Source organism: Chiloscyllium plagiosum, unplaced genomic scaffold (genome assembly GCF_037043375.1).
Source record: "Chiloscyllium plagiosum isolate Xiang-an unplaced genomic scaffold, Cpla_swu_hap1 HiC_scaffold_19, whole genome shotgun sequence".
Lineage (NCBI taxonomy): Eukaryota > Metazoa > Chordata > Chondrichthyes > Orectolobiformes > Hemiscylliidae > Chiloscyllium > Chiloscyllium plagiosum.
The window spans coordinates 59,367,739-59,385,300 of record NW_028270157.1 but is presented as its reverse complement, the minus strand read 5'-3'; the positions used below and the strand labels follow the sequence as shown (position 1 = coordinate 59,385,300).

At 42.0% G+C, this 17,562-nt stretch overlaps 2 protein-coding genes across 2 annotated transcripts in view; both read right to left on the bottom strand.

Annotated features, from left to right (window-relative positions):
* LOC122559421 (cadherin-related family member 3-like) overlaps positions 1-6,921 on the bottom strand; it is a 35,349-nt gene extending 28,428 nt beyond the window's left edge. The window contains exons 1-3 of the mRNA XM_087996929.1: positions 6,871-6,921; positions 4,784-4,886; positions 1,722-1,820 (exon numbers count right to left, since the gene is read on the bottom strand). Of these exons, the coding sequence (XP_087853055.1) occupies positions 1,722-1,820; positions 4,784-4,886; positions 6,871-6,921 (253 nt within the window). The remainder of the gene's footprint in view (positions 1-1,721; positions 1,821-4,783; positions 4,887-6,870) is intronic.
* A 347-nt stretch (positions 6,922-7,268) lies between these two features.
* On the bottom strand, positions 7,269-17,176 carry LOC148146790 (cadherin-related family member 3-like). Its single transcript, XM_087997434.1, has 3 exons — positions 17,099-17,176; positions 15,370-15,559; positions 7,269-7,613 (listed from the first exon to the last, which is right to left on the bottom strand). Exons 1-3 carry the CDS (start codon positions 17,133-17,135, stop codon positions 7,442-7,444), a joined length of 399 nt encoding a protein of 132 aa, XP_087853560.1. The 5' UTR covers positions 17,136-17,176; the 3' UTR covers positions 7,269-7,441.
* Positions 17,177-17,562: the final 386 nt, after the last annotated feature.

The following is a 17,562-nucleotide window of genomic DNA, read 5'->3' as shown; positions in this document are numbered from 1 at the left end:
TCTCTTAAATGTTTAGGCTGGATCCAATGAGGGAATAAATAATGAAAACACCAAATAATGGCGATCACAGCGGTCAGACAGCATCCGTGCAGAAACAGCAAGCTAACATTTCAAGTCTGGATGTCTCTTTGTCAGAGCTGACAGGAAGTGTGGAGGAGGCAGCATTTATGATGTAGTTGGGGGAGGGGGTTTGTGGTGGTGGTGGGTGTAGAGTGCTGGTGGAGAAAAGATGTTGATAATTCATCTTAAGTGATCAGAATGTGATGATGACAGAACAATGGCGTGTCTAACAGCCAGACTGGAAAGAGAAGACAGTCCCACTGAGGTGGGGGGAATGGAGATTGGACATGGTGACAGAGAATGTAACAAATAAAGCTAAAAGAAAGGGAAGAAATGGGAGTTGGTTCACAATGTGAAGGTGTTGAACTCAGTATTAAGTCCAGAAGGCTGTTAAAGTGCCTAGTCTGAAGATGAGATATTGTTCCTCCAGTTTGCTCTATGATTCACTGGAACTCTGCAGTATGCTGAGGACAGACAGTGGGCATGATAGCAGGACTCTGTGTTAAAATGACCAGCTACGGGAAGGTCAGGATGCTGCTTGCGCACAGACCGGAGGTGTTCTGCAAAGTGGTCCCCAGTCTGCTTTTGGTTTCTCCAATGTAGAGTATGCCACATTAAGTGCAGTGAATACAATACACAAGATTGGAGGAGGTGCAGGTGAAATGTTGCTTTACCTGGAAAGGCTGTTTCGGGCCTGGGATGTTAAGCAAGGAGGAGTTAAAGGGGCAGGTGTTGTATCTTCTGCGGTTACATGGGAAAGTGCTGTGGGAAGGAGGGATGTTGATGGTCGTGGAATGGACTGGAGGATAACTAAGATGGTTTTCCTTGTATTCTGTCTCTTAGCTATTGGTTGCAAAGCATAAGTGGACCATGTGCTCACTGTGAATACTTTCCTACTAAGTCATTGTTGACCACATCTAGTCTTCTGTATAAGGACAAATTTGTCTGAATGACACTGGTAAGAGGGCCAAAATTAACTACAAGTAACTTGGATGGAGCATTTTTTTAGAATGGTTGAACTGTCTGGGAAATATCAATATAACAACAGCACAGGGGTTGCATTGGAACAGTTCATATCTGATTGCTTAATTCTGTTTCCTCCTTTGCCACATCATTACCACAATGAATTTTACAGACTATGTTGACTCATTGACATAGCCCCGTCCCATGCATAAGATCAGAGAAAGCAAGTTTATAGCATTAATGCCTGAATAGATGTAAATTCTATCTGCAGCACTCACTATTACTTAAAATTAATATTGAATTTAATAATTTACTTAAATAGCTTTTTCTCCTTACTGAGACCTCCACACTCTATATATCTTTGGATGTTTTTGCTAATACCATCAGAATGTTAATTGAAGACAAAAATTTTTAGAATTGAATTTTCATAGAGATAACTTAATGAGCGTAAGTAATGGCTTGATAGTGCCAACTTCAGTTTTTAGTTTTAAAATCACTAAGGTACATAAGGGCCTGAAGCAGGAAGATAGCTTATATTCTGTTCCTCAGGCCCTGATTAGTGTCAGATAACTTCCCACTTGATATACACCAGTTTTAATCATCAAGCTGGAGAAACATGCACCTACATGCACCTTAATTCATAAAATAAGGAATAGAATGGGAATGTTTTGACCTCAGTGCCATTGATGTCTACTTACTTTCACTGAATTCGGATATGTTGAAAGTGTAAGATGTCTGGGTGAATGAAGGATTAAATTCATTGACTGGTATGACTGTGACATATACAGTCACTGTATCTAAGTGTGATAAAGTAGACATAGAAAACAGTTAAATGATTAAGAATTTCTTATGCAGTATTTCACATCAAACATGAACACATAACTGTATTCAATCAGAATATACTGTTTTTCCCATAATCCAGATGAATTAGTGAATATCTGTCTTCAATTTTGTCAATGCCGTACCATTTACTTCTTTGACTGATATACCTGGAAATCCTAGAAGGCTCAAACTCTGAAATTTCCTGAAACTGGCAATCTCAATGCCTGGTACCTCCTCACTTCATGCTGCCTGCTGTTCTAAATGATTTTGGTCTCCAATCATTACCAAATGCACTACTGATTAACTGGTTGCCTGACTGGGGAAGAGACAGTGACAATGGCTCACACCATTTCAGTTAAGGCATTCAAGAGGGCATTGTCTGGTTAACTGGATAGAAATGGTGTGAGGGCTCTTGTGGTGTAATGGTAGTGTTCCTACCTCTGAGCTAAGAAGCCTGGTTTCAAGTTCCTCCTGCTCTGGATGTGTGTAATAACATTGCTGATCAGGTTGATTAGGGATTCTCTAGAAATGGTGTGCAGGGTTATGAGGAGAAGGCTGGAGATAGGCACTCGGTAATAGAACTAATGTGGGCACGAGGAGCTGAATGGCTTCGTTTTGTGCCTTAACAGTTCTGTGATTTTAAAGTAAGCTTGCTCTTCTTAAAGCTGATTTGCACCTCTTAAAGGAGAGATACTTTGTGGCAGGTGCTGGGAGTTCTGTGGGAGACAAATATTATCACGGAAATACAGAAAAGTGGCACAATGTGGGAGGGAGGATCTCTGCGGTTTCTAGATGATGCGGTGGAAGCCCTGCTGAAAGGAGAACAAATGTCCTGGTCCCACAACAGGCCATTCAGATGCATGCCAGGAGGAGAAAGCAACTGTGGTGGTCAATACCGGAAATTGAACCCCAAGATCTGGATGCATAGAGCAATGAGCTGCAATGCCCTACCCTACCAACTGGCCTCAGACACTGTTCATCACGGGACTCCCATTACTCTCACTTACCATTACATCTGATAACATAAGTTTCATTGTGCCATCACTTAGGGTCAAGACTGGTGCAGTTGCCAATGCTCTGGCTGGCAAGATCATGCCCAGGTCCTGCTGTAGAAGGTATAGCTAAGAGCTTCGGTGGGCCACCTCCAGAAGAATGCTGTAGCATGCATACAATGAAATGCTCAGTGCATTGACAGACCTTCCAGAAATACCCGCAGAAAGCATGTGGAGTAGGCCAGCACGAAGTGGCACAACCTTTGGGCAGAGCCTGGAGGCCAATTGTCCAGCATGAAGGTGGTGGAAACTCCACTTTTATTCTTTCAAACCTGACATCATTTGATTGGGGGGGGGGGGGGGGGGGGGGGTCAACGCTTTCTTTTCCATTGCAGCTACCACAGGAGTCACCCAATTTCCACGTGTTCAAGCGCAAGCTGAGATTGACATTGTATAAGCTCCGAGTGCTGCCATTATTCTGGGGGAAACCAGTCTGCAGGGTGTAAGGCATTACAGCCATTCTTCAGATTGAAGCATTACCCCAGAGGAGCGGTAGCGACTTCATGGAACACAAGCCTCTCTCAGGATTAGGTTAAAACTCACACAACACCAGGTTATAGTCTAACAGGTTTAATTGGAAGCACACTAGCTTTCTCAGGATGACAGCATTTGCCAATCATCACTCCAACAGGACCCTTGCACTACTCAGCCAGCAAGCACACTGTGTCTGCCCATGCTGAGGTGGTGCATTCAGAAATTTCAGAGCAGCTTGCTCTGTAGGGCCCTCTCCTGTCTCCCACTGAGATAACATTGCATAGGGGCACTAGGAGAGGCAAAAGCAAATGGAAGAGATTTGTTTTTGGGGGTTGGAAATAGGCATCTCTGGCAGGGCTGGTATTTTGTTGCTCTGGGTGGCCTTGAGAAGGTAGTGGAGTAACAACCAGCGTTGTACAGCAGTTTTGGAGCCATATAAAGCAAAGTGGAAGGCCATTCAGCTCATTGATTGTATCCTAGCTCCTTCTTCAAACAGTGCTCCATTAAATTCCCTTGTGCAACAATGGTGGCAAAACGAGAGTTATTGCAAACATCACTTGCTTCAGAAGGAGCCCAATAGCTAAACGGTTGTCATTATGATCACCTTCAAAGTTGCTAAAGGGCGGGGATAAACACCCACTGAAGACTGAAGTAACCCTTCCACCTTTCTCTGTGCTGCACCAGTGTTTCGGAGCAAGTGGGTTGTGCAGAATTGTAGACATCATAATCAAATCCAGCAACTACCACACCCCTTGCTGGAAATTTTACCAACTTCAAATAACTCTATAAACCACCAAAGCCTCTACAATAGAAGCAATCATTTTGGAGCCCGAAGATAGTCCTGCTGGGTGGGTGTGGTGGAGGAGTTGTCCCTGTTGTTCTTGAATATATGTTCAGTTACAGAAATTATACATTGAAAAATACCTTGGCTGTTAGTTTCACTTCTTTCATATGTAGATCGCAAAACACAATACTTGAGAATGTAACTTTTTAAAAAGGTTTTGCGATCTATATATGAAAGAAGTGAAACTAACATGATCATTCTAACAGACGGGAGACTTAACAAACAACCAAGGTATTTTTCAATGTATAATTTCAGTCACATCATACTGTAAACTTTTGCTATAAATTCTGTGTCTTACAATTGTGTACTCCACAACCACTTGATGAAGGAGCAGCGCTCCGAAAGCTAGTGCTTCCAATTAAACCTATTGGACTATAACCTGGTGTTGTGTGAGTTTTAACTTTAGCCAAATTAGTAGCAGAGAAAAGAATAACTCCATTGCTTAACCAAAAGGTAACAGCAAGATATTTTTCAGAAATATTAGAGTGTGACATTCAGAATATAAGTTCTAGACTTTCATTTTAAAAAGATTTGTTTCAATCAGACATTCAGATGGTCAGTCACTTACCCTGGTAATGTGGATGAGCTTTATCTGTGACAACTACTGACATCACATAAACATTGTTATCCTCAAGATGAGAGGTTGCTTCAAAGTCCAAGTTACCAATAACCTACCAGAAGACAAGAGAGAGCATTAGTTGCAATGGAGTCTGAAGTAGCTGAAGAACTAAATGAGCATGCCTTGGCATTGGTGCCTGATTTTTTATTTTAGTTTCATATGGGATGAAATAAAGGTATCAAGAGCAAAGCCGATGAAGAAGGAGGAAAACAATCTGATAAATAGACATAGATATAGAGGGGATTAGAATAAGGGTTTGCAGTGGTGCAGGTTCATAGTTCCTTGAAAGTGGAGTCGCAGGCAGACAGGATAATGAAGAAGCTGTTTGGTATGTTTTTATTTGTCAGAGCAACAGGTATAGGAGTTGGTAGGTTATGTTGTGGCTACTCAGGACATTGACTAGGCCATTTTTGGAATGTTGCATGCAATTCTGGTCTCTCTACTATAGGAACAATTTCAAGGTTGTGAAACTTGAAAGGGTTCAGAAAAGATCTACAAGGATGTTGCCACGGTTGGAGGGTTTGAGCTATAGGGAAAGGTTGAATTAGCTGGGGCTATTTTCCCTGGAGTGTCAGAAACTGAGGGGTGACATTATAGAGGTTTATAAAATCATGAGGGGCATGAATAGAATAAATTGCGTCCCTTTCCTGGGCTGGAGGAGTCCAAAATTAGAGGGCATAGGTATAAAATGAGGAGGGAAAGATTTAAAACAGATCTAAGGGACAACACTTTCATGCAGAGGGTGGTGCGTGTATGGAATGAGCTGCCAGAGGAAGTGGTGGAGGCTAGTACAATTGCAACATTTAAAAGGCATCAGGATGGGTTTATGAATAGAGAGATTTTAGAAGGATATGGGCCAAGTGCTGGTAAATGAGACCAGATTAGATTAAGATATCTGGTTGGCATGGACAAGTTGGACCAAAGGTTCTGATTTCGTGCTGTATATCTCTATGACTCATGGCCCTCTATAACACAAATGTGGAGAAATTACTTCTTTCAAAAGATCATGGGTCTGTGGAATTTGCTACCTCAGTGTATGGTGGATGCTGGAACACTGAGAAAATTTAATGAGGAGATAGATTTTTAATGAGTTAATAGGTTAAAGGATAACATAGAAAAGTGGAGTCGTGGCCAGGATAAGGTCAGTCTTATTGTGTTAGACCATATTATGTGCTAGAACAGGTTCGAGGTGTTGAATTGCTTACTCCTGCTCCCAGTTTTTATGTTTTTATGAATAGCGGTCAACATTGCTTTAGATGGGGTAGATCCTGTATGATAAGTCTTCTTGGTTTGTTTGAAGAAGTGGCAACTCAAATTACCTCTATGATATTGTAGAGTTCTCAAAGGTATTCAATCAGTTTCACACTCCTGCTAACCACACTTGATGATTCAAGACAATATTAGGATATGGATAAGAAACTGAGTGAAACATAGTAAAACAGGTGGTCTAGTAATATGGAATGGGGGGAAGTTTTGATTGAAGTGACTCAATACTATTTCTCAGTTACATTAGTGACAAGGATTCTGGTAACTTAAATTGATTCTAGGTGGGAACAAACCAGAAAGAAATGGGTAGCCCAGGATTTACAGAATGAGCTCAAGAAAATGTGAGACACAGAAGAGGAGAAGTTACCAACAAAAACAGTACCAAGTAGCCAAGTATGAAGTTGAATGACAGTGTGATGTTGGGTGGATATCAGCACTGCAAGGTGGCCATGGTGTCCTTTAGACTTGTTACAGGAATTGCAAGTTCCAAGTTCCCGCAAAACCTTCTCACTGAGTGAAAAAGTTGATTATTCAAAGTTTTTCTGTTTTGAAAAATAAATTCTTCATTGCACTGAGGGAAATATCCACCTTGATAAGACCACTTGACAATCAAAACTGCCCATTTCATTATCCTCCTAATACACTCTCATTTCAGTTTCAATTATGGAAACAAAAAGTATGGTTAAAGCTTTTTGATGACTTTGATTTTGTTTTTACCCTCTGCTTCTTTGTTCAGGTGTGACTACATGATGTCTGCAACTCGACAGTACCTTGTGCAGGTCACCAAGTGATGTGAGCTGTGCGACTATGGGACATGACATTAAAGCGTTCAACTTTTGTGAATCTTCTAGCTGATTTTGACCCTCTGCCAACTACCCCCCAAGCTTCCTGCTGGAATCCTCTACCTTCCCACAACTAAAGACGCTGGGCACAAATGATACTGAGGTGCTCCTGCTTTATCTACAGAAAATTCAAGCCCCTGTCCTTGATGCAGTATCAAACAAGCAATTATATTTATCAGTGAGCAATTGGGCAAGGTTTGCCTGGCTGTAATAATCATTTATTTAATTTGATTTAAGCTTTATTGTTACCTGTACTCAAGCACAGGAGTACAGAGAAAAGTGTACAATACCATTACCATTGTTCTTAATATAAGTGGAAAAATAAAGAAATAAAATTAAAAGTTAACATTACAGTCCTTCCTGGTATTAAATGGAAAAATGAAATAAATTAGTAGCTTTTAAATGGAAATTGGGTTTATTTTTTCTGTTGAATGTCTATTTACATCCTTGAATGGCTAACTTGATGTTTATCAAGTATGTAGGTTGAAAAGTGAAACTCTCATACCACAATAGTATCATTATTCTTCCCATCCAGAGCAAATCTTCCAGCAGTCCTGAGAGCAGGCTGAAGTGAAATAGTGAACTGGCTGTTTGCAAGATCCACATCATTATCTGCACAGGATATGGTAACAACTGTTGTACCCTTTTCAATCATTTCTGGTATCTGGATGCTAAACAAAGGAGAAAGTAAGCAGTTGGGTATTTACACAACCCCAAATTAGGAGTTCCTTATGAATTTCCTTGTCTTATATTTATTTTATTGTCTTTGGATAGCATTTTCTATGTTGTAGATAGCATTATAAATAAGGTATAGCCAGGCACAAGGAAACATGGCAGATACCGAACAAAATGAGGCATAATGCTCAGGGGGAGGTCATAAAGACTAGAAGCTGGAGTTGGATGAACTTAGGATCATTCGGGAAGCAGAGGGGGTCATAGATCGGAGCTTTAGGGAAGTAGTAACTCCAAAGATGGCAGATAGATGGGTGACAGTGAGGGGGACTGGGAGGAAGCAGCCAGTGCAGGGACCCCCTGCGGCCGTTCCCCTCAAGAACAAGTATACCGTTTTCGATACTTGTGGGGGGGGGGACTTACCAGCGGTAAGTAACGGGGCTCAGGTCTCTGGCACGGAGCCTGTCCCCGTTACTCAGAAGAGAAGGGTGGAGAAGAGCAGAGCAATAGTAATTGGGGACTCGATAGTTTGGGGCACAGATAGGCGGTTTTGTGGGAACGAGAGAGACTCACGTTTGGTATGTTGCCTCCCAGGTGCAAGGGTACGTGATGTCTCTGATCGTGTTTTCCGGGTCCTTAAGGGGGAGGGGGAGCAGCCCGAAGTCGTGGTCCACATTGGCACCAATGACATAGGTAGGAGGAGCGCTGAGGATGTTAGGCAGGCTTTCAGGGAGCTAGGTTGGAAGCTCAAAGTTAGAACGAACAGAGTTGTTGTCTCTGGTTTGTTACCCGTGCCACGTGATAGAGAGTCGAGGAATAGGGAGAGAGAACAGTTAAATGCGTGGCTACAGGGATGGTGCAGGAGGGAGGGATTCCGGTATTTGGATAACTGGGGTTCTTTCTGGGGAAGGTGGGACCTCTATAAACAGGATGGTCTGCACCTGAACCTGAGGGGCACCAGTATCCTTGGGCACCAGTATCCTTGGTGGGATGTTTGCTAGTGCTCTTGGGGGTGGTTTAAACTAACTCTGCAGGGGCATGGGAACCCAGACTGTAGCTTTAGGGTGCAGGACCTGGAGTGTCGGGAGGTTAGGAACATGGCATCAATTTCAAAGGAGGGTGCCTGTAAACAGGAAAGTGGCTTGAAGTGTGTATACTTCAATGCAAGAAGTATACGAAATAAGGTAGGTGAACTTGCAGCGTGGGTTGGTACCTGGGACTTCGATGTTGTGGCTATTACAGAGACATGGGTAGAACAGGGACAGGATTGGCTGTTGCAGGTTCCAGGGTTTAAATGTTTTAGTAGGGTCAGAGGTGGGGGTAAAAGAGGGGGAGGTGTGGCATTGCTTGTCAAAGATAGTATTACAGCTGTGGAAAGGACGATGGATGAAGACTCGCCATCTGAGGTAGTTTGGGCTGAGGTTAGGAATAGGAAAGGTGAGCTCACCCTGTTAGGAGTTTTTTACAGGCCTCCTAATAGTCCTAGAAACGTAGAAGAAAGGATTGCGAGGATGATTCAAGAGAAGAGTGAAAGTAATAGGGTGGTTGTTATGGGGGACTTTAACTTTCCTGATATTGATTGGGAAAGCTATAGCTCAAGTTCGTTAGATGGGTCAGTGTTTGTCCAATGTGTGCAGGAGGGTTTCCTGACACAATATGTAGATAGGCCAACAAGAGGTGAGACCATACTGGATTTGGTTCTGGGTAATGAACCAGGCCCGGTGTTAGAATTAGAGGTAGGTGAGCACTTTGGGGACAGTGACCACAATTCGGTGACTTTTACTCTAGTGATGGAGAGGGATAAGTGTGCACTACAGGGCAAGAGTTATAGCTGGGGGCAGGGAAATTATGATGCGGTGAGGCATGACTTAGGATGTGTGGCTTGGAAAAGAAAGCTTCAAGGCAAGGGCATAATTGATATGTGGAGCTTGTTCAAGGAGCAACTATTGAGTGTCCTTGATAAGTATGTACCCGTCAGGCAGGGAGGAAAGGGTCGTGTGAGGGAGCCGTGGTTTAATAAGGAATTGGAATCCCTTGTTAAAGGGAAGAGGGCGGCCTACGTAAAGATGAGGCGTGAAGGTTCAATTGGGGTGATTGAGAGTTATAAGGTAGCCAGGAAGGACCTGAAGAGAGAGTTAAGAGCAGCAAGGAGGGGACATGAAAGGTCCTTAGTTGGTAGGATTAGGGAAAACCCTAAGGCTTTCTATAGGTATGTTAGGAATAAAAGAATGACTAGGGTAGGAATAGGTCCAGTCAAGGATAGTAGTGGGAGGTTGCGTGTGGAGGCTGAAGAGATTGGGGAGACACTGAATGAATACTTTTCGTCAGTATTCAATCAGGAACAGGACATTGTTGTCAATGTGAATACTGAGTCACAATTAAGTAGAATGGATGGCTTTGAGGTATGTAGAGAAGAGGTGTTGGAAATTCTGGAAAGGGTGAAAATAGATAAGTCCCCTGGGCCTGATGGCATTTATCCTAGGATTCTCTGGGAAGCAAGAGAGGAGATTGCAGAGCCATTGGCCTTGATTTTTATGTCTCGTTGTCTACAGGAGTAGTGCCAGAAGATTGGAGGCTAGCAAATGTGGTTCCCTTGTTCAAGAAGGGGAGTAGGGATAACCCTAGTAACTATAGGCCAGTGAGTCTCACTTCTGTTGTGGGCAAAATCTTAGAGAGAATTGTAAGGGATAGGATTTATGAACATCTGGATAGGAATAATGTGATCAAGGATAGTCAGCATGGTTTTGTGAAGGGCAGGTCGTGCCTCACAAACCTTATTGAATTCTTTGAGAAGGTGACTAAGGAGGTGGACGAGGGGAAAGCGGTAGATGTGGTATATATGGATTTTAGTAAGGTGTTTGATAAGGTTCCCCATGGTAGACTACTGCAAAAAATACAGAGGTATGGCATTGAGGGTGAGTTGGAGGTTTGGATTAGGAGTTGGCTGGCTGGAAGAAGACAGAGGGTAGTAGTTGATGGCAAAGGTTCATCTTGGAGTGCCGTCACTAGCGGTGTTCCGCAAGGATCTGTTTTGGGACCATTGCTGTTTGTCATTTTTATAAATGACCTGGAGGAGGGGTTAGAAGGTTGGGTGAGCAAGTTTGCGGATGATACGAAAGTCGGAGGAGTTGTTGACAGTGAGGAAGGATATGGCAGGTTACAGCGGGATATAGATAAGCTGCAGAACTGGGCAGAAAGGTGGCAAATGGAGTTCAATGTAGCTAAGTGTGAGGTGATTCACTTTGTTAAGAGTAATAAAAAGATGGGGTACTGGGATAATGGTCGGATACTTGGTAGTGTGGATGAGCAGAGGGATCTTGGTGTCCATGTACACACATCTTTGAAAGTTGCCACCCAGGTAAATAGTGCGGTGAAGAAGGCATATGACGTACTGGCTTTTATTGGTAGAGGAATTGAGTTCCGGAGTACTGAGGTCATGTTGCAGTTGTATAAGACGCTGGTGCGGCCGCATCTGGAGTATTGTGTGCAGTTTTGGTCGCCATATTATAGGAAGGATGTGGAGTCACTGGAACGGGTGCAGAGGAGGTTTACCAGGATGTTGCCTGGTATGGTAGAAAGATTGTATGAGGAAAGGCTGAGGCACTTGGGGTTGTTTTCATTGGAGAAAAGAAGGTTTAGGGGTGACTTGATAGAGGTGTACAAGATGATTAGGGGTTTAGATAGGGTCGACAGTGAGAATCTTTTTCCACGTATGGAGTCAGCTATTACAAGGGGGCATAGCTTTAAATTAAGGGGGGGTAGGTATAGGACAGATGTTAGGGGTAGGTTCTTTACTCAGCGAGTCGTGAGTTCATGGAATGCCCTGCCAGTAGCAGTGGTGGACTCTCCCTCATTATGGGCATTTAAGCGGGCATTGGATAGGCATATGGAGGATAGTGGGCTAGTGTAGGTTAGGTGGGCTTGGATCGGTGCAACATCAAGGGCCGAAGGGCCTGTATTCTTCTATGTTCTATGTTCTAAGCTTTGTGCTAGTGTACAAGATCCATCAGATTTCCCAAAGCATATCAAAAGTTCGAGCTCACAAGTGATGGTTAACTCTGCAGGCTGAAAACAGGAAACCCAAGCAAAAATACTGAGGCAGAATTTAATGGTCAGAAGTGAGGTTTGAAATTTCACTGATTGCCTTTTTGGTTCAATGTTTGCATTAATCTAGAAAGTTCGGTTGCTGCTACGGCAAAAATTCATTTGTGGCACACTCACAGAAGTGTGAATCTTGCAGTCTGTGTTGGGATCTTGGAAAGTAAGGTGACCCCATTATACAGGTAGTGGGTTGACCCCTCCTCTTTATGCTCCAATGGAACTCTTGGCTGATTGCTTTGTTTAACTTATCACATTAGCAATTTAACTCACATTAACAATGCTCCTGCTGTTTATCCAATGTGTGCAGTGAGTACTTGGATACAAAACTTAAAGTCATTAGCTGTTAAAAGGCATTGCTTAAATTCTACATAGTCAAAGTCTATTTCATCCTTCACTTTTGGGTTTATTCACCAATGTTGGTTTGAAGATCACTAACAGCTCAATTTTAACATTCTCATCCTTGTCGAAACATTTCCCATGATCTTGACCCCTTCCAATTGCTGCAATGTCCTCCAGCCCACAACTCTCTGACAGCTCTGATTTCCTTCAGTTCTGGACACTGCCCTTTCCTGATTCCTTTGATTAGATTAGATTAGATTCCCTACAGTGTGGAACCAGGCCCTTCGGCCCAACAAGTCCACACCGACCCTCCGAAGAGTAACCCATCCAGACCCATTTTTTTCCCTCTGACTAATGCACCTAACATGTTGGGATGATTGCTTCTGGAGTTCAATATTTGGTCCATATGTATTGTTTTCTTGTAAACGCTGGTTAGAAGTTCCCACTGGCTGGTCACTCTATTGGGACATCTAGGAATGGCAGTTTGTTATTGTTTTCCTCCTCTCTGGTGAATTTTATGCCAATAAAGGGTATTATTGATGGTCTTGAAGGTTTCCTCGAATTTGTTTTGTTTAGTGATGACAAAGGTGTCCACCACATAGTGGACCAACTGAAACACTATCAACAAACACATTGACCTGGATCCCATTTACCACCCCCTAATAAAAAGAACAGAAAATGACATCACCACCGGAAATGATGCCACCACAGGAAATGACATCACCAACCCAAGGAAACCCAAACATATAAATAGAAAGCAGGCCAAACCACCAACACTTAACTCGGAGGCCCACCGAAGATGCTACACAGCACAGTGATGAAACGTCCAGAAACGAACCTTCCAGCTCAGCGAGCAAATCCTTTGTTCCTCTCTGGCTGTGCCCTTGTTGTCTGGATACTCCCTGTAAACCATTCTATCATGTTATGCTCCTTTTAGGATGCTCCTTAAAACTGACCTCCTTTGAGCAGGCTTCCGACAATTTGTTCTCATATCTCCCTATATGGCTTGGTGTCAAACCTTGCTTGATGGATGGTCCTGTAAGTTCCCGAGTGATGTCTTAGCACATCAGAGGGGATGGCTAAACAAATGCAATTTGTTTTTGTTGTTTTTCAAGATGGGATGAAAATTCAATGAGACATTGTAATCAGACAGTAAAAAGGACTATTACTTGAATGGTTAAAAGAAATGCAACGTGCTGCCGTGTAGAGGTACCTGGGTGTCCTTGTGCCTGAATCACAGAAGGTTGGTCTGCAAGTACAACAGGTAATTAAGGCAAATGGAATGTTGTCCTTCATTGCTAAAGGGGTTGAGTTTAAAAGCAAGGAGGTTATATTGCAGCTGTACAGACTGCTGGTGAGGCCACACCTGGAGTACTGCACGCAGTTTTGGCCTCCTTACCTGAGCAAGAAGGTACTGGCAGGGATGCAGAGGATGTTCACTAGTTTGATTTTGGAGTTGAGGGGGGTTGGCTTCTGAGGAGAGACTGAGTAAACTGGGATTATAATCATTGGAATTTAGAAGAATGAGGTGGGATTTTATAGAAATGTATTAAATTATGAAAGGAATATATAAAGTAGACATAGAGAAGGTGTTTCCACTGGAAAGTGAAACTAGGACAAGCAGATTTAGGACTGAATTGAGAAGGAACTTCTTCACCCAGAGGATTGTAAATCTATAGAATTCCTTGCCCAGTGAAGTAGTTGACACTACTTCACTAAATGTTTTTAAAGCTCAGATAGACTTTTCTTGAACAATGAAGGAATTAAAGATTATGGTGAGTGGGCGGTTAAGTGGAGCTGAGGCCATGAAAAGATCAGCCATGATCTTATTGAATGGCGGGGCAGGCTCAAAGGGCCAGATGGCCTACTCCTGCTTCGAGTTCTTACGTCCTTATGAATTACCCGGTGGTGAAACCAAAAGCATACTGATGATCCAACCTGGCTGAACAAGCTAACAGCCAGTATCTACTTTATAAGGGCATTAAACAATGGAAGCATCATTCAGACATTCTGAAAGTATGTTGTTTTCATCTGAATAATTTCCTTGGTCTTCTATAGCACAGCGAGTGCACAACTGGTCAGCATGATGGGGTACCATGCAAAGATGAAAAGAAAATGCCTGAACATCCAATAATATGGGTGATTAGTCCCATTATGTATCCACATTGATAACAGACCTCATTGTTTGATAGAAGTTCACTCTGAATGTAATATATTCACCTCCATCACTACTTCCCCCACTACCAGGGCTAAAATTTTTAAATGACTACAAAATTCTTTTCAATGTGAAGGCATGCATGTGTTGTTTTGGTGTCCTTGTATCACACCATGTGCTAGGTAGGCTAATGATTTTGTTGGGGACAGACTGTACACAAAGGGTACATACATATAGTGAACTACAAAAACAGAAAATGCTGGAGAAACTCTGCAGGTCTGGCAACATCTGTGGAGAGAGAGTAGAGTTAATGTTTCAAAGAAAGTTTTGAAGAAAGGTGCCTGGACTCAATGTCTTAACTTTGTTTTCTCTCCAGAGATGCTGCCAGACCTGCAGAGTTGCTCCAGCAGTTTTTGTTTTTGTTTCAGATCTTCAGCATCTAGAGTAGTTTGCTTTTGTTTGTGTAGTGAGCTATGTCAGTAGTGACACAAGAGATTAGATGATAGGAAATACTCCTCAGAAAAAATCCGACTTTGTAGACTTTGTTAGGTCTAAGAGTGTGAATCATTCCTCGAATATTTAAGATGTGGAGGTGCCGGTGTTGGCCTGGGATGGACAAAATCAGAAGTCACACAACACTAGGTTATAGTCAAACTGGTTCATTAGAAATCACAAGTTTTCAGAGTGCTGCAGCTTTGTCATCTGATGGAGGAGCAGCGCATTAAAAGCTTGTGAGTTCAAATAACCTGTTGGATTATAACCTGGTATCATGTGACTTCTGATTTAGAATATTTAATTAAAAGTAATCTTAAAAAGACCTGACTACAACAACATCACTTCAGTAATGTAGAGCAGCCACATTCTTCCAAGTCTCAGTTCCACAATAGCAGAGACACCAGTGTTCTTCAGTATCTTGCCTCTCAGTACAAGCCCAGCCCTTTTTTAGTGTTGTAATCTTAAAGCAAAAAAACTTCATTAAACTATATCATGTAACATAGCTGGGAGTCCATTCTAATCTGCCACACAAAGTACCAAGAACAAATCTTTCTCACTGTGTAAATGGTTCATTCCCCATTGTGCAGTGGGATATATCGTCACTAAGTTGAAACCTTCTGGATTCACAAGTATTTACAGAAACATAATAATTAATCACAAGATACCTGTGTGCATGTGGGAAACAGAAGGGCTGGTTATCGTTGATGTCTCTTATGATAACTATTACTGTCATTGAAGCTGCATGCCGTCCAGAAAGGCTGTCTTTAGCAACAACTTCAAACTGTTGAGTTGAAACAGTCCGGAAAGGGCTACTGTCTCTGTCAATTATTGCTGACACAATCAGTTCACCTGTGACTACAATAAGAAACAAATGGTCAGTATTGAGGATAATATTTTGCTTTTCAAGCTTACAAAGATTTTTGGCAATAAAAAAAATGAAACAATGATTATGAATTATTCCCACTGGAGCAGGATCTATTTCTATGGACTCCATTCCCTTCCCTCATTGCAGTGTCAAAGCAGCCTGATGTCACTCAAATGTGACTATGGCAGTTATAGGGGATAATAAAAAACCTTCTGACATCCTACTGATACTCCTGTGATGCATCATAAAGATTGCAAAATCTTTTATTCTTGAGTAACATGACCCTGTTTATTGCACTAATCTTACATTGTAGAATGCTCTTCAATCTCCTTGTAGATATTGCTTTCTTTCGATTATCTTTTATTCACTTGTGGGATGTGGGTTTACTGGCTGGCCAGCATTTAGTACCTGGCCCTAACTATCCTTGAGAAGGTGATGGCTATAGGTAGACCCACAATGCTGTTAGGGAGGGAATTCCAGTATTTTGACCCAGCAACAGTAAAAGAATGACAAAAGTAAGAATGGTGAGTGCCTTGGAGGAGACCTTGCAGGTGTTCCCATGTATCTACTGCTCTTGTCCTTCTAAATGGAAGTGGTTGTGGGTCTTGTGTGATTGATGCAGATTCTTTGGCGTAATTTGAAAGTAATAAACTGTGAACTTGGCATTAATATGTAGACTTTTCTCTTTTTCATATAGTTAAGGAAGGCATAAAATTGTTTTCATTGCATGTAAGAGCACATGCCATGTCAAGAAGCAGACGTCCAAGGGTATGTTAATAATCAAATTGTTGGAGTTTATCCTATGGAAGACGTTTGTGTTTTGAATGGTAAATTTCCTTAGTGCCATAGAGCCATACAGATGTACAAGACAGAAGAAGGCCCTTTGATCCACCACATCCATGCTGATTGAAATGCCACATTGTTCTAATCCCATGTTCCAGCACATTGCCTTGGCATTTCTTAAATGTTATGAGGGTTTCTGTCTCTACCACCCTTATAGGTAGTGACTTCCAGATTCTCACCACCTTCTGGGTGAACTAGTCTCTCCCTAAAACCTCTGTCCCTTACCTTAACTCTGTGCTTCCTGTTCATTGATCCCTGCATCATGGGAAATGTTTCTTCCTATTTATCATATCTATGCTCCTCCTAATTTTATACATCCGAATCATGTTCCCTCTCAACCTCCTGTGTCCTAAGGAAAAGGAATACAACACTAGTCTGTCCAATCCCTCCTCATAACTGAAACTTTCCAAGCCAGGTAACATCCTAGTGAAACCCCTTTCCACTCTTTCCTGACCAGCCATATCCATCCTATAATATGGATTCCAGAACTGTACACCATAATCTAGCCGTGGCCTAACCAAACTTTTACAGAGTTCCCTAGTTCTTAAGCTGCTCTTAAACTCCTGTCCTTTCATCAGGCCTATAGTTTCTGCATGTTTGCAGCTCCTAAGTAGATGGCACATTTTTTAGATGCTAAGCCTTGTTTGTGTTGTAATGGAGAATGGTTCAACTTGCATTTCACATACCTGAGTTAATAGTGAAGTATTGATTTGTAGTGCTCATAACATAAATCAAACTGCTTAATACACCATCTTCATCCAAACCATGGTCTGTAACTTTTCCGATTACTGAATTTGGGGGTGTTTCTTCCGACATTTCAAATATTGTTTCATTTCTGGAATAGATCCAAGGAATCCAAAATACAATGTTTCACATGGTGTCAGTTCAGAAAAAATGCATTTGTCTGAAGTTACATCCAAAGCGTAAGGTAAACATTTCAGAAGTTGTTTTACTTTTTTAAAAAAATCAAAAGGAAAGTTGAAAATGGAGTATGAAAGTTTGTGTTATGCTACAATCAAAAGCTAGCATTTGTGAAAGTCATCATGAATCTTTTGAGTTGTTGGAGCAAGCCAAGTGATTAATTAATGTCCTTTAGGGAAGGAAATCTCTTGCCCACTTTTATGTCAATGAGATTTACTCCTAACTTTCC

Coding starts and splice junctions, on each gene's coding strand:
- LOC148146790 (XM_087997434.1), bottom strand. CDS start 17,135: ATGAGCACTACAAATCAATACTTCACTATTAACTCAG. Junction 15,560..17,098: donor ATACTTCACTATTAACTCAG/GTATGTGAAATG, acceptor TTCTTATTGTAG/TCACAGGTGAACTGATTGTG. Junction 7,614..15,369: donor TGTTTCCCACATGCACACAG/GTATCTTGTGAT, acceptor TCCTTTGTTTAG/CATCCAGATACCAGAAATGA.